At 41.3% G+C, this 17,171-nt stretch overlaps 1 protein-coding gene across 2 annotated transcripts in view; it reads right to left on the bottom strand.

Annotated features, from left to right (window-relative positions):
• The window catches only part of SLC22A3 (solute carrier family 22 member 3), an 86,992-nt gene that overhangs the window by 30,857 nt on the left and 38,964 nt on the right, over positions 1–17,171 (bottom strand). Inside the window, exons 2-5 of one of the 2 annotated variants that reach the window (XM_045805482.2) lie at positions 14,398–14,501; positions 11,283–11,437; positions 9,648–9,816; positions 8,667–8,784 (exon numbers count right to left, since the gene is read on the bottom strand). In XM_045805482.2, coding sequence (XP_045661438.1) covers positions 8,667–8,784; positions 9,648–9,816; positions 11,283–11,437; positions 14,398–14,501 — 546 coding nt within the window. The remainder of the gene's footprint in view (positions 1–8,666; positions 8,785–9,647; positions 9,817–11,282; positions 11,438–14,397; positions 14,502–17,171) is intronic. The other variant, XM_087865634.1, reaches the window with a different exon arrangement.

Here is a 17,171-nt window from a genome sequence, read left to right as displayed (position 1 = left end):
AATCGTGGGTTGTCCATGGGCCGACACTGCTGTCTGTAGGCTGGGACACATCTGGAGAAGGGGTTCCTAGGAGCAGCAGTCTCTAGAAAGAGCAGGTACCAGTCATCATGAGAATGCAGCATCTAGCTTTCAGACAGTGGATGAGTGAAGGGAGAAGCAGTAGGATCTTATTTTCAGGAGAAAGAAGGGCAGAAAAAAATCTGCCAGGGCCCCAGTCAAACACACTAGGGCTCAAGACGAGATTAAGAACTAGAATAGAAGCTGGGGACTGAGCAAGTTGAATAAATCAAATATGTGCATGTTTTGTGTGTTTATCAGATGTCAATAAAGTGGTCTTTTTGTTTTTTAAGGAATATCATTTCATGTTGGAACTTCAAATACAGACTGTAAAGGTAAAAAAAAAAAACAGAAAGAGAAGAAACTAGCGATTGAAGAAGGGGCTAGGAAGAGAGAGGCCCCAGGGCGCGGCAGCCTGCGTCAGACTTTGGGACCAGTCCAGCAAGGAAACGGAGCCCATCCTCTAGTGTGACCAGGAATCCCTCACAGGTGTCAGGGTCCACGGACAGGCAGGTGAATGTGGAGCTCGCAAATGTAAACCTTTGCGTCTTCCTCTGAGCACTGCCAGGAGGGTGAGGACTGACCAGCTTGTCCCAGTTTGCCTGAGACTTTCTCAGATTCAGCTCTGAAACTCCCACATCCCAAGAATCCCCCCAGTTCTGGGCAAATGGGGACAGCTGGTCACCCTGTGAGTTATCACCTGAGTCCAGGGTCCTGGATTCTGTAGATCCCATTATGTGTGAGTGACAGGTCATCAGACACCAGGACTGACAGGCGGGATTGAACACACGGAGTGTGTGTCACAGGAACTCGGCGTGCTTTCCTCTCACACTTCTGATGGACGTTTTTCAAGCTTTAACTTGTATTTAAATGAAGTAGTTAGGATTCTGACAAAGGTATATGGCCCAGTTATTTTAAGAGGGTCTCTGGAAGGTGGGTGTGAGGTACTGGGAGGGGAGGAAGGCCCTGTCTCTGCAGGGTTCCTCACTCGAGATGCTGCTTTTTGCGGAGGCATCCTGAAAATCTGCCTCAGCCACTGCAAGGCTGTGATCTCATTCCACAAGAGATAGGGCACTTGGATTCCTCGTTCAATTAAAGCCACATGATGCTCTGGGACATCTTCCCCTCAGTATTTGTATGGGTTAAATGAGAGTCCACTGACCTGGAAGATTTTCCTTTAGTGGAAGGAACTTAGTATTTAATCACCAGCTTGGGAAAAGAGCTCACTCTGGATTCGAAAGCCCATCAGTACTGGTTTCATGGCTTTTTAATTGTGGCATTATTTCCCTTTTCATGCAATATTTTTCTTCGAGCAACACTTTCCCCTTTTCATGCAATATTGTATCACTTTTTATAAGTTAAAGATGTGGGAACTAAATAAAGAATCCATTTAAATACAGGCCACTTGTAGAACTCAGACTATTTGTGAAAATGTATTTAGGTAAATTATCATTAACTCTCAGCTCCAAAGGCCCCCTTTAGCTATATGAAGTGTCCTGTCATTTTTTAGAAGATTTTATTTATTTATGAGAGAGAGAGACAGAGAGAGAGAGAGAGCACACTCATGACTGGGGGGAGGGGCAGAGGGAGAGGGAGAGAGAGAATCCCAAGCAGAATCGGTGCTGAGTGAGGAGACTGACATGGGGCTCGATCTCACAACCCTGAGCCAAAATCAAGAGTTGGGCACTTAACCAACTGAGCCACCCAGGTGCCCCATGTCCTGTCATTTTTTATGCACTCAAGAATATTCTAAATGAAAGTTAATGTGGTAGCATGCATAAAACAGTAAACATTTTCATATGTCATTTTTGAGGATGATGGCTTTGCTGATAAGAGCGGCACCATTTATTCTGGGTGATGTCAAAGAACGAAGATTTAATCCTATTAAGGGAAAGCACTGTATGAATTTCTAGTGACTTTCTGTCCAATATCCTTCACTAGTTTCTAGACTCACACCTTCCCAGCTCTTGTCACGGGAACTGGGACTGGAGCTCCCCTTGGGCATTGCCTGGGCCTGAGTTACTTTTTCTGGATCTTTTGAAATGAATTCAGTGAAGACAGTGTTTCATCCTAAGCCTGAGATGGTAACTAACCACAGCACTAACAAAGACAGCACAATAACTGGACTGAAAACCACACCCCAGATGGGCTTCATGACAGCCAGAATCATGACGTGGTTCCTTCTTTGGAAGAACAAAAATTATGTTTACAAAACCCCCCCCTTGAAAGGGAATGTCATAAACAGACATTCCCGAAGTTGGAAAGTCCCTCTCTGTAGACATATTGGTGTCTGCATGACAGTTCGTTACAATATAATAAAGATGGCAGCTATTAAGAATTGGACGTCTCTCTGGTAAGTGAGGTAATCTAAAACTTAGCTTAACATTACCTAATGAGGTTTTCATCTTTTTCTATTTTCTATTTCTTATATATTTGTCTAAACGTGGGATCATCGATGATGACCCTTTGAGATCAGAAAGCTCAAGTGTCAGTTCTTGCTGTTATCTAAACATGCCATAGGGAAACTGCCCACGACAAGCGTGTTTATGCATCACTGGGTACCAATGTAACACCCGGTACTTGTATTTGAATAAGTTGTAGATTAGCTACAAACAATGAACTGTATAAAGTATATCATCGAAATAGAGAAATGATGGTCAAGGCTTATAGGGTTGTTGGGCCGATAGAGAAGAACAGTATCACTAACAAACAGGGACATAATCAGTTCTATGCTCTTAGAGGCTCTTTGTTAACTAGAGTTCCAACATACTCTTTTCCATGAACGTATCTCACACAAAGACAAGAAGTGGAGGAGTAGGGGGCTTTAGGATAAGGGCTTTTAAAATCCTTTGGGAAAAAAAATGAAAGCAAAACCACAGCCAGAGTTACTACCAAAGTATTTGTATAACCTGGGTCAGTAAGTGACAAAAGCTATTTCACCAGTATATTGGTTAAATAATGCTGCATAACAACCATCAATCTTAGTGACATAAAGTAATAAGCACTCATTTAGCTCATATGTTTGTGGGTTGGCAGAGAGACTGCTGATCTAGGTTTGGGGAAGGATTGCTAAACAAGCTCTACTCCAAATGCCTCTCAGCCTCCTCTGGGGCCAGGAGACAAGCCTGGGAATATTCTTCTCATGGTGATGGCCGAAGCGCAGAGAGCAAGCCCAAGCACACAAGCACATTTCACGGTTCTACCGCATCACGTCTGGTGGTAACCTACCTTCAGCCAAAGCAACTCCCATGGTCAAGCTCAAAGCCAAAGGGCAGGACATACATTCCACCTACCATGGGACCAAAGCAAGTTACACTGGCATGCCCAGTATCAGTGGAACCCAAAAGTATTTTCATCCAATGGACATGAGGGGGAGGACATGAATATTTCAAGCAATAATCGAAACCACCACATTCCTCTGTTACATCAACAACAAAAATGTGTTGAATCACTGAACCCTACCCTGGCAATCGAAACAATGCCGCTATGATCAGCTACATTAGTTAGCTTTGGCTAAAAGCAAACACCCTCAGATCGCTGTGGCACACTGAGACACATTTAGCAGACTGTAGTTTACTGAGAAAACAGTTATTTCTTGGCCACATTCCATGCGGTGGCTATAGGTCAGCCTCGGCAGCTCTGTTCCAAGTTGTGGCTCTTCTCTTTCTGAGACCCACGCTGAAGGAACAACACCAATTTAGGGTATGCTATTCTTGTGGCAGATGGAAAGGGCAAGAGAGCTGTCAGAAACACATGATGCTTTTACAGCTTCTGCTCTGAACTGGTACCTCGGGCCATCAAGTCAGATGGCCGAGCCTGACTCAGTGGGGAGACCTATCTGCCCGCAGAGAGACACTGCTGCGAGTGGGAATGTGGGATCCTCTTACAGAGAGGGGTGAAGAGCTGGGAACAAGAATGCGTCTATCACAGACAGTACCACTTTGTGATGAGAGAAGGTCACCGCGCAACAATCCCAGCTCCCCACTACTTTCGCATAGACCTAGGCTACTATGATCAAAAGCCTGAGCACTCTAAAACACTTGCCCGCTGTCTCATCTATTTTCACAAACACACATTCAGTTTTTAGGGGAATGGCCGTCTCTTCAGACCCGCATCGCCATTCAGTGCATTGTTCGGTCATACACACAGTGCTGGTCCATGTCTACTGGCTGAGCGTGGAAAGTTGGATTGATTGGTAACTTACCAGGTGTAAGGCAAGAACCAGAGCACCACAGGTAACAGGTAGGAAGTAATGTCAAACTGATACCAAGGAGAAATTTAACTGCAACATGTAAGAACTTGACCTTAAGAACAAAACTGCGGGGACGGCCAGGACAGGGACCAGAGCGATCACTGACACACTCCCCAGGTCAGAGGATGCCTGTGGCTGCTCTGGAGACATCAGGACACACTGCTGCGCTACAGTTGTGCCTGGGCTGTAAGGACTTTTTTCAAGTGTGACTTAAACATTGCAAAGGTGCCCATGTACGTGTCTAAGTTAAGTGTCCTGCATTGGGTCATTGCCTAGTGTTTGACACTCAGCCCATCCTTTGATTCTCTCCAGTATCTATATACTTTGATTCTTTCCATTTTCTACTTTTCTTCAACTTCTTCTAAGTTCCACCCACTTGCATCATTTGCATTTGTTTTACATTTTTGGACTTTTCTTATCAGTAAATAATAGTTACACTGTTGGCATATTCAGAGAGCCTGATGTTCTCACCACCTGTGTTTCTAGCTTCTAGCTGTGGCTTCAATGAAGTTAGAAGCTAGCTGGGAATTTTGGCAAATGGAAGCCTAGGGACCAGTGAGACAGACAGCCAGAATTTATCCACCAATGAAATGAGTAACATCCATATGAAATATAACTGAGATTATTTACTGGACAGCCAACCCTCAGAATAATCCACCTGGTTGAACATCACAATGAAATCCATCATACCGATTTCTTCCCATATCTTCCTTCCATTCACAAAGCCCAGGGGACTGGTGTAGCCCTGGTTTGTGGTGAATTTAGGTTCTCTTCTGTAATACAGAGCATCATGTTAAGCTAGGTCTTTCCATCCCCCCTAAAACAGACCAGGATCTCTGGTGCCAGGGATGGAACAGGCTGGGGTTGGGAGGAGGCTAAGGAAGACAGCATCACTGCCAGGTCTCCCACATGCATCAAGCAGATCCTTTCCAAGTCATTCTAGCTTCACTGCAACCTGTGATGTGCACCTTTAGGATGAAGTGGGATTTGGACCGGTCTTGGAGGATGCGGTAACTTCCATGATAATAACTTCTTCTAAAAGGCGGGATTTACTGAAAAGAGGTTTTATGAAAAGTGAAGGCAGAGTGCTGGGCAATCAGCCTTGGGCATGTGGGTCCTTGAGGTTATATCCAGAGAGCAGGGATACCAGCTAAGGCAGCAAAAGGATGCAGAAGGTTTGAAGTGACTATATAAACATAAGGTTTCAAGATGACCCCAACAGTGATGTGGTCAATTAGTTAGCTAGTTGAGTCACCAAAATATGAGTAATTGATAGTGGTACATAGAAGCCATAATAGGATTGATTTTGGTGTTGCGTCTCATGTAAAATTCCTGCACTATTGGTAAGTACTTCTGAATATTGTAAAGAGGAAGTTTGCACATTATTATTCTTTGTGGGAACACTGGGATCTCTGAAACAGAAAATTATGGTTTGGCCTATAATTTGACTGAATTCTGCTATCAGCAAGGAGTTTTAAACTGAAATGTTAATTTCTTCTCTTTTCAAAGACAATGCTTTGCTTTTCTGCTTAGGTTACACACTTTTAAAAGGTTGAAGATGGATAGGTTCAGTTTGAAGACATTTGTTTCAAAACTCAAAGCACCCTTTGAGAAGTGGGTGATTCCAAGGGTGAGACCCTACAAGATGAGCCTGGACAATCTCATCGTGCTAAAGAGCAAAGAAGCATTCTGGAACGTCTAGGGGTGTGGCAGACCCCAGAATAATCAAAGATGAGCCTTGTTGGTCCAAAGATGGGGCAATTTGAGCACCAATAAGGATAATAACAAAATCTGTGAAGGACTGAAATATAGGCAGTAGGTATAAGTCCAGGCATTCCTAAAGAGGCTTCAAAAACCCCCACTGCACACAATCATTGATTGCTTTTGGAGAATGCAGGGAACCAACTCGTTATTTTGAAAAGAAAGAAAGAATTACACATGTATCCTGCCTTTCCTATAAGAACTGTATCTCAGTGTCACCAAACAATTGATGGAAGCAGTTAGTCTTTACGTAAATATTCTAGTAACAATGAAGGCATAATGATAAAATGGAAATATTATCAATACTGTCATTTGCAACCTTTGATGAAATAACAAATGTAGGCAACGATGACCAATGGCTAGCACCACAAAAGAGAAGACAGGCAGACTCGAGGTGTCTCTTAATGGAAATGTACTAAGCCAGTTATGAAGGAGGATTGCTAAAAGTATCAAACCTAAACCTGATTTAGCTCTAGACCTACCTACTGATTGATAGGGAATGCAAGAGACAGAGGGTCATGTTAAAGGATCCTAAGGATGTAATCAACCAAATTTAGACTGCAGAAAAGTCTACTTAAAAAGCCCAAAAGAAACCCTAGCGTTCTTTAACCCTAAGGTTACAACGAAAAGAAAAGAACAGGAACCTACAGACTAAAGACCAAAGAGGCTCATCAAACGATCGCAGTATGGACTCATCATGGACAGTGGTGGCTCGGGTGCTAAAGTCCTGAGAGAAACTCATGTCTGACTTCAAACCTGGCTTTCAAATGGGGATCATCTAACTGCTTAAAACCAGAGTTAACGTGTCTTGGAAGCCACGGGATCCACCGTTCATGATCTTTCACAAGCACAACCATGTCGAACCTTGAACTACTTCCCTGTAAAAATGTTTCTAGAGCTCTCATGCATTAGAAGGGCACCCGTGGGTCTACGGGAGCAGCGCTGAACTAGACACCAGGGGATGTGTAAGAGCAGCTGCTTCTGGGAATCATCCCGCGGCCTCTCAGCAGTACTCACGATAACACAGCACATGCCTAGATAAGTGGCATTTGCCTTCCTAAGTTGTCAGCACACACTGTCTTTTCTCTATTTTTAAAAACCTTGATGTCAATCTGACATATGCTTAACTCTGGGACTACACATGCAACGTCTTTGGGATACTGCTGAACGAAGAGCAAAAATATTTATTTGACTATTAAAACTGAGTGCAGATTATCATACATTTGATCCAGTGGTGAAGACCAAGGTTAATGTGATTTGAGCAAGGGGAGAGGGCAATGGGATATTTTTTCCCTAAAATGAATCCACAACCCAAATGTGCTCAAAGAACAAGGATCGACTCATCTTCATGGTTAAAACAGTTCATATTTTATCTTTACTGCATTGTATGTGGTCTGTAAAGCCCAAGGTACGTCATTATAAACCAATGTCGACTGGTCAATTGAAGCCTCTGTAAACACAGAGGCTACTGCTTGCCACTGAATGTAAGAGGGAAGGAAAAAGGTAGAAATCCAAATATCTCTGGCCAAGTTGTGGGAGGTTGGGGACATGACAAGAAAACTAACAAAGCTTGTTTTTTTCCCCAAAATGTTCTATCAAAACCCACTGAGTGCTACAAAAAAACAAAACAAAACAAAACAAAAAACAAAAAAAAAAACAAAAAAATGATGTTAGCAACCTAATATTCGTCAAGGTTTTTATCAAAGATTCATATCTTCCAAAAATTATTCTTATATTTGTTTTAGAATAATCCCTCTGTTACTTCGTCTTCACAGTAAAGCATTGCCATATATTTTTATATATTATTCTCTAATTATTCAGGTGTTATCTCAGATATATCTGTATGTCTTCAAAGGCATAGCAAATATTCCAAAGAGCAAAGAATGAACTTGAGTCCCTACCATTTCTCTTAATGTAGTGATACAGAAGGACCCAAAAAGCCTTTGCTGGAAAAAAGGAGGAGGAGGAGGAGGAGGAGGAGGAGGAGGAGGAGGAGGAGGAGGAGAAGGAGAAGGAGAAGGAGAAGGAGAAGGAGAAGGAGAAGGAGAAGGAGAAGAAGAAGAAGGAGAAGAAGAAGGAGAAGAAGAAGAAGAAGAAGAAGAAGAAGAAGAAGAAGAAGAAGAAGAAGAAGAAGAAGAAGAAGAAGAAGAAGAAGAAGAAGAAAACAATGGAGGGAGAAAACAAGGGAGGGAGGAAAAGTAGGCTTCATTCAGATAAATAGTATTTCCAAGATTACATTTAAAGACAAATCTTTAGACTACCCTGAATGTCAAGAAAAGATTTATAGTTTGTGCAAAGTGGGATGAATGAATGACTTCATAGTACAGGCCTATGGTAAGTTAAGTATAACAATTCGAGCAACATGGTGCAACAATTGAAACATGGACCAAGGGACCAGTTGACCTTCACTCTGGTGCTATCACAATTCCACAACCATGTCTTCTTTAGTGCACCTTGTGATTTTTCCCAAAGGTTTTCCCCCCCTTTTTAAAGCCAAACTAAAAATGATTTAGTCAGCTCTTTGATAATATGTACATAAGAGACAAATCAACTCACCCACTCAACAATGCTTGCTACTAGTAACAAGTAAGATTACCTCAGAGTAATTTGGTGAGAGATACTTCCCATTGCACTTGGCAATGCTCCTTAGGATTTTCAATGCTTTATCTCCTTTCTTCCGAGTAATCAGCCAGCGGGGAGACTCAGGAACCACCCTGGCAAGAAGAAGACTTTTTTGAGTTATGTCTAGTAATTTCAAAACTTAAAAGTTAATGACTTGAGTTTCTCTATCAAAACAGATCTTGGGATTAGGTACAAGGTTGGGAGATTCTGAGAGTTTAGAATAGGCTCTCTGCAACATAGATTATTTGAGAAAATTTATAATGGAAGGGAAAAATGCTCACTTGATAACTGGATCATTGGTCATAATAAAAATAATCAATATTGCATTGTTCTTGTAAACCCAGGCTGTCCTAGAACACAGTGTCCTTGATTATACATATGAAGAGAACTGGGATTTAATGAGCATTTAGGAAGGGGTGAAGACCCAATTCACGTAAACTGATTGCCCCATATATTAAAATTAAATTAGAGGAATGATCAAAATATTTTCACTACAGTAAGAGTCAAATGCATATAACCTGTATTTTTCTGATAATTGCTTCTTGCTCTTAACATTTCCTTATTCCTCAGGAGATTCCTAAATAATATTAATTTGCTTAATAGAACACAGAGAAGCAAATCTACTTCATTGCATTTAATTTGCATGTTGAAATATTGGCAGATATGGTTCGTTGCCTTATAGTGTTCATGAAGATATTACAAGATAAAACATAATTAATACTCTATATAGAATTTTCTGTTTGGGTACTTTATTAACTTATTTAATTAACAACTGTTAGTCAAAGAATACTCTCCGTAAATTCTCAAATTCTCTAGAAATTCCCAAAGCCAATAGTCATTCCGGAGATGTTAGGAAATCTCCTTAGTTGCTTTCATTTTTGTGGTTGTTTAGAAGTGCAAATTCTATATTTCTGTGGAATAAGAATAAATTCAATAATGACCAAAACCACTTTACCAGTAATAAAGGAGGAAGAGAAAGCTGGGCAGCGTTATGGCTAGCTGGATCCCTTGCCAATTTGGGATAAAGTAGGCAATTCCAGGGAGAATTATGATTCCAAGGGTGAAGAACATTTGGACCACAATTCCCACAATTCTCCTTTGCTTTGAACCTACTATTTCTGTTACTGAAGGAAAACAAACACAGAGGTTAGGGAAGCTCAAGATCAGCTCCAAAATAAACAAACAGAGATGTTACATCTGTCATATCCATTGGCATTGCTAGAATGCTACAGAACTCTTAAAGGTACCAAGTCTTTCGCGGTGGAGCCATGCTCTCTGCTCGCTCTCTTCCCTGCCAGTTACCTGAAAGCACATTCCAGGCTCATCCCACACACCCAGCCCAGCACTCTTCTGGGTATACAAAGAACATATGTGTTCTTAAATGATGACTATTTTATCAACACAGAGCTAGAATAAACTGGCTAGATGTCTATATTTCTAAAGATTTGCATATTATAGTCTCTTTAAGAGATTATTTATGAGCATTAGAATTCTACAAATAATTTTTTCAAGATCACCACATAGTTTCTATCCAATGATAATTCTCTCCACAGTGTTGGACTTTCCATTTATGTGGTAATTCTTTAAAAATCACATGGGGAATTTTACTGCTGGCATCCTTCCCCCTTTCTCCATCTCCTCCAAACTCATCCATTTCTATTTGTTGTTAATTCTATTCCAATCATCCTGGGATATGCTACCTTAGTCGTGCCCTACCATCAGAGCTTTGAAATTTACTTAGACTCAGATCTCCTTAAAAATGCTTCATGTTCCAAAGGTATCCCTTCTGCCCCAGCCAATGACAGGCAACCTCCCAGCACTCTCCCTCCTTCCCCGCCCATAAAAAAATCTTCCGAGGGTCCCCAAAGTGGGCACTGCTTGGGGAGGGATTGTCTAGCAGTAATGGAAGGGACTAGAAGCCTAATGATCTGGAGCAATAATCGAAAGGAGTTTTTGCCTCTCCCTGCTCACAAATCCACCGTGACCCTTAGAGTAGGTAGCTGGTCCTGGACATCACTAGAGACAGAACCAAAGTAGCAGCCAGGACTTTCCCCAGTAAAATGAGCAAAGAGCAACGGGAAGTTTTTCTTTCTTTCATACCCAGAAGGTCAAACTTTCTAGTTATGAAAGAGACAAAGGTTCACAAATGAGCTTCTCGTTTTTAGGTCAGATCTCCTTCATGGTAAAAAGTTCTCCACTTGAACAAAAGCAGTAGAATTTAGAAATCGTATTTGAGAACATAGGAATGTCATCTCAAACCCTATCAGAAATACACAGAAAATGCTTTAAAAATGTTTCAAGAACTGCTAAAAATTCATCTCTGATAAAGCAAAGCAACAATGTGCTAGGAGTATGGCTGTGCTAGGAAGTGGTTTACCCAAGTACTTTGTGATATTCCATATTTGGCAAGGTGGCGTTTTAATTTCTCAAGAGTCAGAATCTCACCCCCACACCTTCCTATTTGCAGGGATCATTACTGTGGCAGCTGCCAAGCCTCCGTATGCGAGCCCCAGGAGGGCTGACTGGCTGGCACCACCCAGCCACCTGCCCCTGGCTGTCACAGAGACACAGAGGCGGAGCAATGTCTTACCAATCACGTAGCAGGTCATCCACGTCCCCTTTCCAAACACACCTTGTAGGAAGCGGAAGACCACAAACACAGGGAAATTTGGTGCAAATGCCACCACAACACCGGTGACGCCAACACCGAAACAGGATATTAGGTAAATGACTAGTCTGCCGTACCTTTTTGAGAAAGAGAGAGGAAGAAGTCACCTTCAACGTTTCCTTCGACTTCGACACAATGAGAAAGACTATCATTAGAAGTGTGGTTAAAAGAGGTTTAAGTACAGAAATTTTGGTTTTAAGACTGTTGAAAATTCTACATTTTGTTTTATACCAAAACCAGGGCAAATAAGAACATGTGCCTCTGAAATGACATGACAAAAATGTAAAGCACGGATTGTATTCTTTGGGATTGCTTGGACACTTTATAGCATTTTTGTGAATGGCGTGGAAGGGGGAAAGAAAGATGGTCCCAGGCCTAGGCTTCAGTTTTGGCTCAAGCATCAGCCAGTCATGCAACCTTGGGTCCATGTCTTCAGCAATCCAAGACCCAGATTGTGTTTGTTTGTGGGTTGTATTTTTCCTCCTCCCTTTCTACTGTGAGGTTGTAGAGGCTCAAAGGAAATGTTAATGTGAAAGCTTCTTACAAACTATGAAGTTCACAACCCATGTGAGCTGTTCTCAAGTTCTGCATTTTATCCTCACCACTTACACAACTATTATTAGAAGTGTAGGCAAAGGGCACACATTATTGTGTGCCATATTCTGGGATTCTGATGTTAAGTGGTTCAGCATAGCTGTGCCAAATTATTGGCTGGTGGAAGCCTGTCACCCACGGCCTTTAAGAGATTTGATTCAGAAACATTTTCCCATAGAAATTCCCACCAAATTCACATATGCAGCATCTTGCTTCGGTCAGCAGAGTGGAGACAGAAGCAGTCTTGGTTTATCTAGGTTTTGAAATTCACTGTCTGTCCTTCCTACACTGTCCTCTCATAGATATGTGGCCTGTTAAATTATTTCTTGTCCTTCCCTTCAGTGACATGAAGGAGAGAAGTTGTTGACAGATGGCTAGCCATGCGGTGAGGCAGACTCATTCATGGGTCTGTCTTCCTCTCCAAAGCATTGAGTCATCTCCGAGGATGGCCACTCAGTCCCCTGCTAGGACGTAGGTAGGAAAAGCCTCCCTCCTTTAGTTGAGTTACTTTTATTTGGAGATATGTTTACTGATTGTGAGAGAGAAACATGTAGAAGCAGCAAAACCTAATGTTTAAATCAGAAATACATGTTGACAAGATATCCTTCCATTGTGAGTCATAGCCAGCTAGGGGAGAAAGTGATGTGTGGGGAGATTAAGAAAAGAAAGATGAATGGGAATGCAAGTTGGTACAGCCACTCTGGAAAACAGTGTGGAGGTCCCTTAAAAAGTTAAAAATTGAGCTACCCTATGACCCAGCCATTGCAATACTGGGTATTTACCCCAAAGATACAGACGTAGTGAAGAGAAGGGCCATATGCACCCCAATGTTCATAGCAGCATTGTCCACAATAGCCAAAGTGTGGAAGAAACCGAGATGCCCTTCAACAGATGACTGGATTAAGAAGTTGTGGTCCATATATACAATGGAATATTACTCAGCTATCAGAAAGAATGAATTCTCAATATTTGCTGCAACATGGACGGCACTGGAGGAGATAATGCTAAGTGAAATAAGTCAATTATCATATGATTTCTCTCATCTATGGGACATAAGAACTAGGAAAATCGGTAGGGGAAGAAAGGGATAAAGAAAGGGGGGGTAATCAGAAGGGGGAATGAAGCATGAAGGACTATGGACTATGAGAAACAAACTGAGGGCCTTAGAGGGGAGGGGGGTGAGGGAATGGGATAGACTGGTGATGGGTAGTAAGGAGGGCACGTATTGCATGGTGCACTGGGTGTTATACGCAACTAATGAGTCATCAAACTTTACATTGGAAACCGGGGCTGTACTGTATGGTGACTAACATAATATAATAAAAAAACATTAAAAAAAAAGAAAGATGAATGGGAAGGGCTATAAGAAGAACCTGTAGAAAAAGACATGGATAAAAGACAGGGAAAGAGCATCAGACACAAGGATTAAGGAGAAAGTCACATGCAGAAGAGGGTAGCAGGGGGCTGCAAGAGAAAACTAAGAGATAAAAGAGCAGAAAAAGAAACCAAAGACTCTGCCCACTTTGAAGTCCTGGTCTGGTCAAATGCAGACCATCTACTGGCTAAAGAATTTGGGGCATTTTATTGTCTCCAATTAGATAATTAATGGCAGTGGGCAGTTCTCCAGAAGGCACCTTTAGCACTGCGCACCGCAGGCATGGTCACAAGGATCCACCCAGGCTGGGCTAGAGTGACCAGAGCAACATTCAGCCAGACGCGTCCAATGGCCAAAGCTTTCCTACCCCTGTCCTAACGGGTATAAAAGGAATAATTAAATTACTGCACATATTTTCATAGTTAGAATTGGGATAAAGGAATAGTTAAACAAAATACAATAACCAACATCAATAATGTTTGAAACAGGAATATTTGAATAGAAAGCATAACTATCTTCAATATACACACTCACCGTATCTGCCATTAACTAGTATATTTATGAATGTTAAATAGCAGATAAAATTCTTTTAATGGTCTTCGCAAAAAACTCCTTTTTGCAGAGTTTTTAACTCGTAGAATAAAATACAAGGATTTCTTCAAAAAAATTAAATGAAACATATTTGGAAGGGGCCAACTCTGATTAAATTAATCAGACCCCAACCAGTGAGTTATGGAAGCCCAGGGAATCAACTCCGCAGCGTTCAGCCAGCCAGCCATCTGCCCCACGATGAAGTTACTGCCTTTCTGGTGTGTGTTTCCACTCAGATGCCTGCAGACTCACTGGGAGCAGCCCCATCTATTTGTGCAGTTCAAGGAGTAAGGAGATGGAGCTGAACAAGGACAGAATTCGTCCAACCAAATAAGCATGAATGGCACAAGTAGAGAAATTAGGATTTTTTCCAAGTTTAGCAAAAATTGTTTTCTAGTGGTTAACACTAAACATTTTCATCTCCACACATATGTACCATGTTCTAGTGCTGTCAGTGGCTGTCATATCCGTGCCTACCTGTCTGCTGCATAGCCCAAGGTGAAGGCTCCGGCCAAGAAGCCCAGGTTTAGGACGGCTTGTGTGAGGTCCAGCATCCAAGCATTGACACACACGAGGTCAAACTGGGAAAACAAAGCAAATACATGGGAGACATGTGACCCTGCTTATACGCAAGACAACTGATATTCCATCCAAATCAGCAATCATTAAACATTTTTGCCCAAACACTCCTTAAAATTTTTAAATGTATCACATGCATATTTTTACACTGATATATAAATGTTTTGTCAGTTTCAATAACTGCCAAAGATGTAATTCACTGTATCCAACAGTCTAAATAACAGAGCCTTGGCCACCTACCATCATGCAGTAAAAACAAGCTGTTCAATAGTCTCAATTTGAAATCACTTTTTTTCTCTCTGAATTCTTATTTCCACTCCCACATACCTGCATCCTAATATTACATGTAGAAAATGTTTTATTGTGTTTTGCGTTAATGTGTACTGCATTAACGATGGGGTAAATAAATATTTCTGCGTGTAAAAAGTATGTATATAAATTGACATTTAATTTAAAAAACTTTTCCCTCTGACAACGTCTCTAAATATTTGCAACCTTTCTCATGGGGTTATAATTACTGTTACTAGACCACAATGGACAAAAACAGAAAATATGATGACTTTTGAAAAAGATTTATTGCATGGGAATAACATTTTGTTGGAAATGCACCTCTGTATCTCTAGAAGAATGCTAAGAAAGCCTGGGGTTTTCCAGCTAGTTTATGTAATGTGCAGAGGAAGATTGTTTATTACCAGAACCAGTTAAGGTTAAACATCAATTCTGTTCCCTTTTTTCATTTTTAAAAATTTATGTGCCAGGAAAACTTGTTTGTATAAGCAAATTAACGAGACTGGAGAGGGTTTTGTTAGAGCAACACCATTCAGTTCTTCTGGCTCCCTTTCAGTCACATGCTGAGACTCACACAGCGATCTATCATCAAAATTAGTTTTGCTTTTCTATTAACCAACAGGCCATTGAGGTTCTCCCACAGTCTTGCTGCAAGGAAGGAAAAGGAAACCACCGCACTTACAAAAAGTTGTTCAATCAAATCATTAGGGTCATTTACTTTCTTTCTTCATTACCTTCTTAACACCCAAACCAATAGTCCAAACTGTCCTGTTATTCGGTTCCCCACAGATTTTTAAACCTCAGGTCAGTGCATCACAGAGGGATGGGACAGAGGTAGGATTCCTTTAGCAAAGTGGGAGAAGGAATTAGGAAAAAGGATCTGCATCCTCATCGCACACATATTCACAGGAAGATCCCTTCTGGACCTACGTGAGCTGAGGCCCTCGACCATGGATTCCCTTCAAAGGACCCCAGCCCTCCACCCTGTAATTGGCTGTGTGTACGTCCAAAGGGCAAGCTCTCACCCCCAGCTTGAAGAGCATTCGTAAATACACATTCATAAGCAAACTGTCACACTTATTTATGGAATCCAACTTCTTGTCTTGGTTCTGCAGCTAATGTTCTGTCACTTAACATAGCTGGAAGAAAACAGGAGCATGAGTAGCTGGCCCGCCTCACAGAATTGTTGGGAAGACTTATGGAGATTAAAAAAGTAAAAAGGATTTACATAGACACATGGCAGTAGGAACTGTGGCGATTTAAAGGAGTTTTATCAACGATTTAGGTACTGCTTTCTCGGGCACAACAATTTTATTTTAAGTAAACCTGCAAACGTTAATTATCTGAAATAATTTCCCATTGGAAATAAATGTGTAGAGAATGTACTTAGAGGACAGCCACATGCAGAAGAATGAAAGTGGACAGCTTTTTTACACCATACACAAGCATAAACTTGAAATGGATTAAGGACCTAAATATGAGACCTGACACCATAAAAATCCTAGAAGAGAGCACAGGCAGTAATTTCTCTGGCATTGGCTGTAGCAACATTTTTCTAGATGTGTCTCCTGAGGCAAGGGAAATAAAAGCAAAAATGAACTATTGGGGCTACATCAAAATAAAAAGCTTCTGCACAGCAAAGGAAACAGTCAACAAAACTAAAAGGTAACCTACTGAATGGCAGAAGATATTTGCAGATGACAAATCCTATAAAGGGTTAGTACCCAAACTATACAAAGAACTTACAAAATTCAAAACCCAAAAACAAATAATCCAATTTAAAAAAATGAGCAGAAGACATGAGGGGCACCTGGGTGGATCAGTCAGTTAAGCATCTGCCTATGGCTCAAGTCATGATCTCAGGGTTGTGGGATCAAGCCCCACATCAGGCTCCATGTTCAGCAGGAAGTCTGCTTCTCTCTCTACCTCTGCCCTTCCCCCTGCTCTCTTTCTCTCTCAAATAAATTTTTTAAAATTTTTTTAAAAATTAAAAAAAATGAGAAGACATGAACAGACATTTCTCTAAAGAAGACATCCAGATGGCCAACAGACACATGAAAAGATGCTCAACATCACTCATCATCAGGGAAACACAAATCAAAACTACAAAGAGATATCACTTCACACCTGTCAGAATGGCTGAAATCAAAAACTCAAGAAACAAGTGTTGGCAAGGATGTGGAAAAAAAGGAACACTCTTGCACTGTTGGTGGGAATGCAAACTGGTGCAGCCACTGTGGAAAAGAGTATGGAGGTTCCTCAAAAAGTTAAAAATAGAACTACCCTATGATCCAGTAATCCACTACTGGGTACCTACCCAAAAAATCCAAAAACACTAATTCAGAAGGATATATGCACCCTTATGTTTAAGGCAGCATTATTTA

The sequence above is a fragment of the Ursus americanus genome, chromosome 11 (genome assembly GCF_024610735.1).
Source record: "Ursus americanus isolate L20-20 chromosome 11, mUrsAme1.1.p, whole genome shotgun sequence".
Classification (NCBI taxonomy): Eukaryota; Metazoa; Chordata; class Mammalia; order Carnivora; family Ursidae; genus Ursus; species Ursus americanus.
This window is presented reverse-complemented; position numbering and strand designations above follow the sequence as displayed.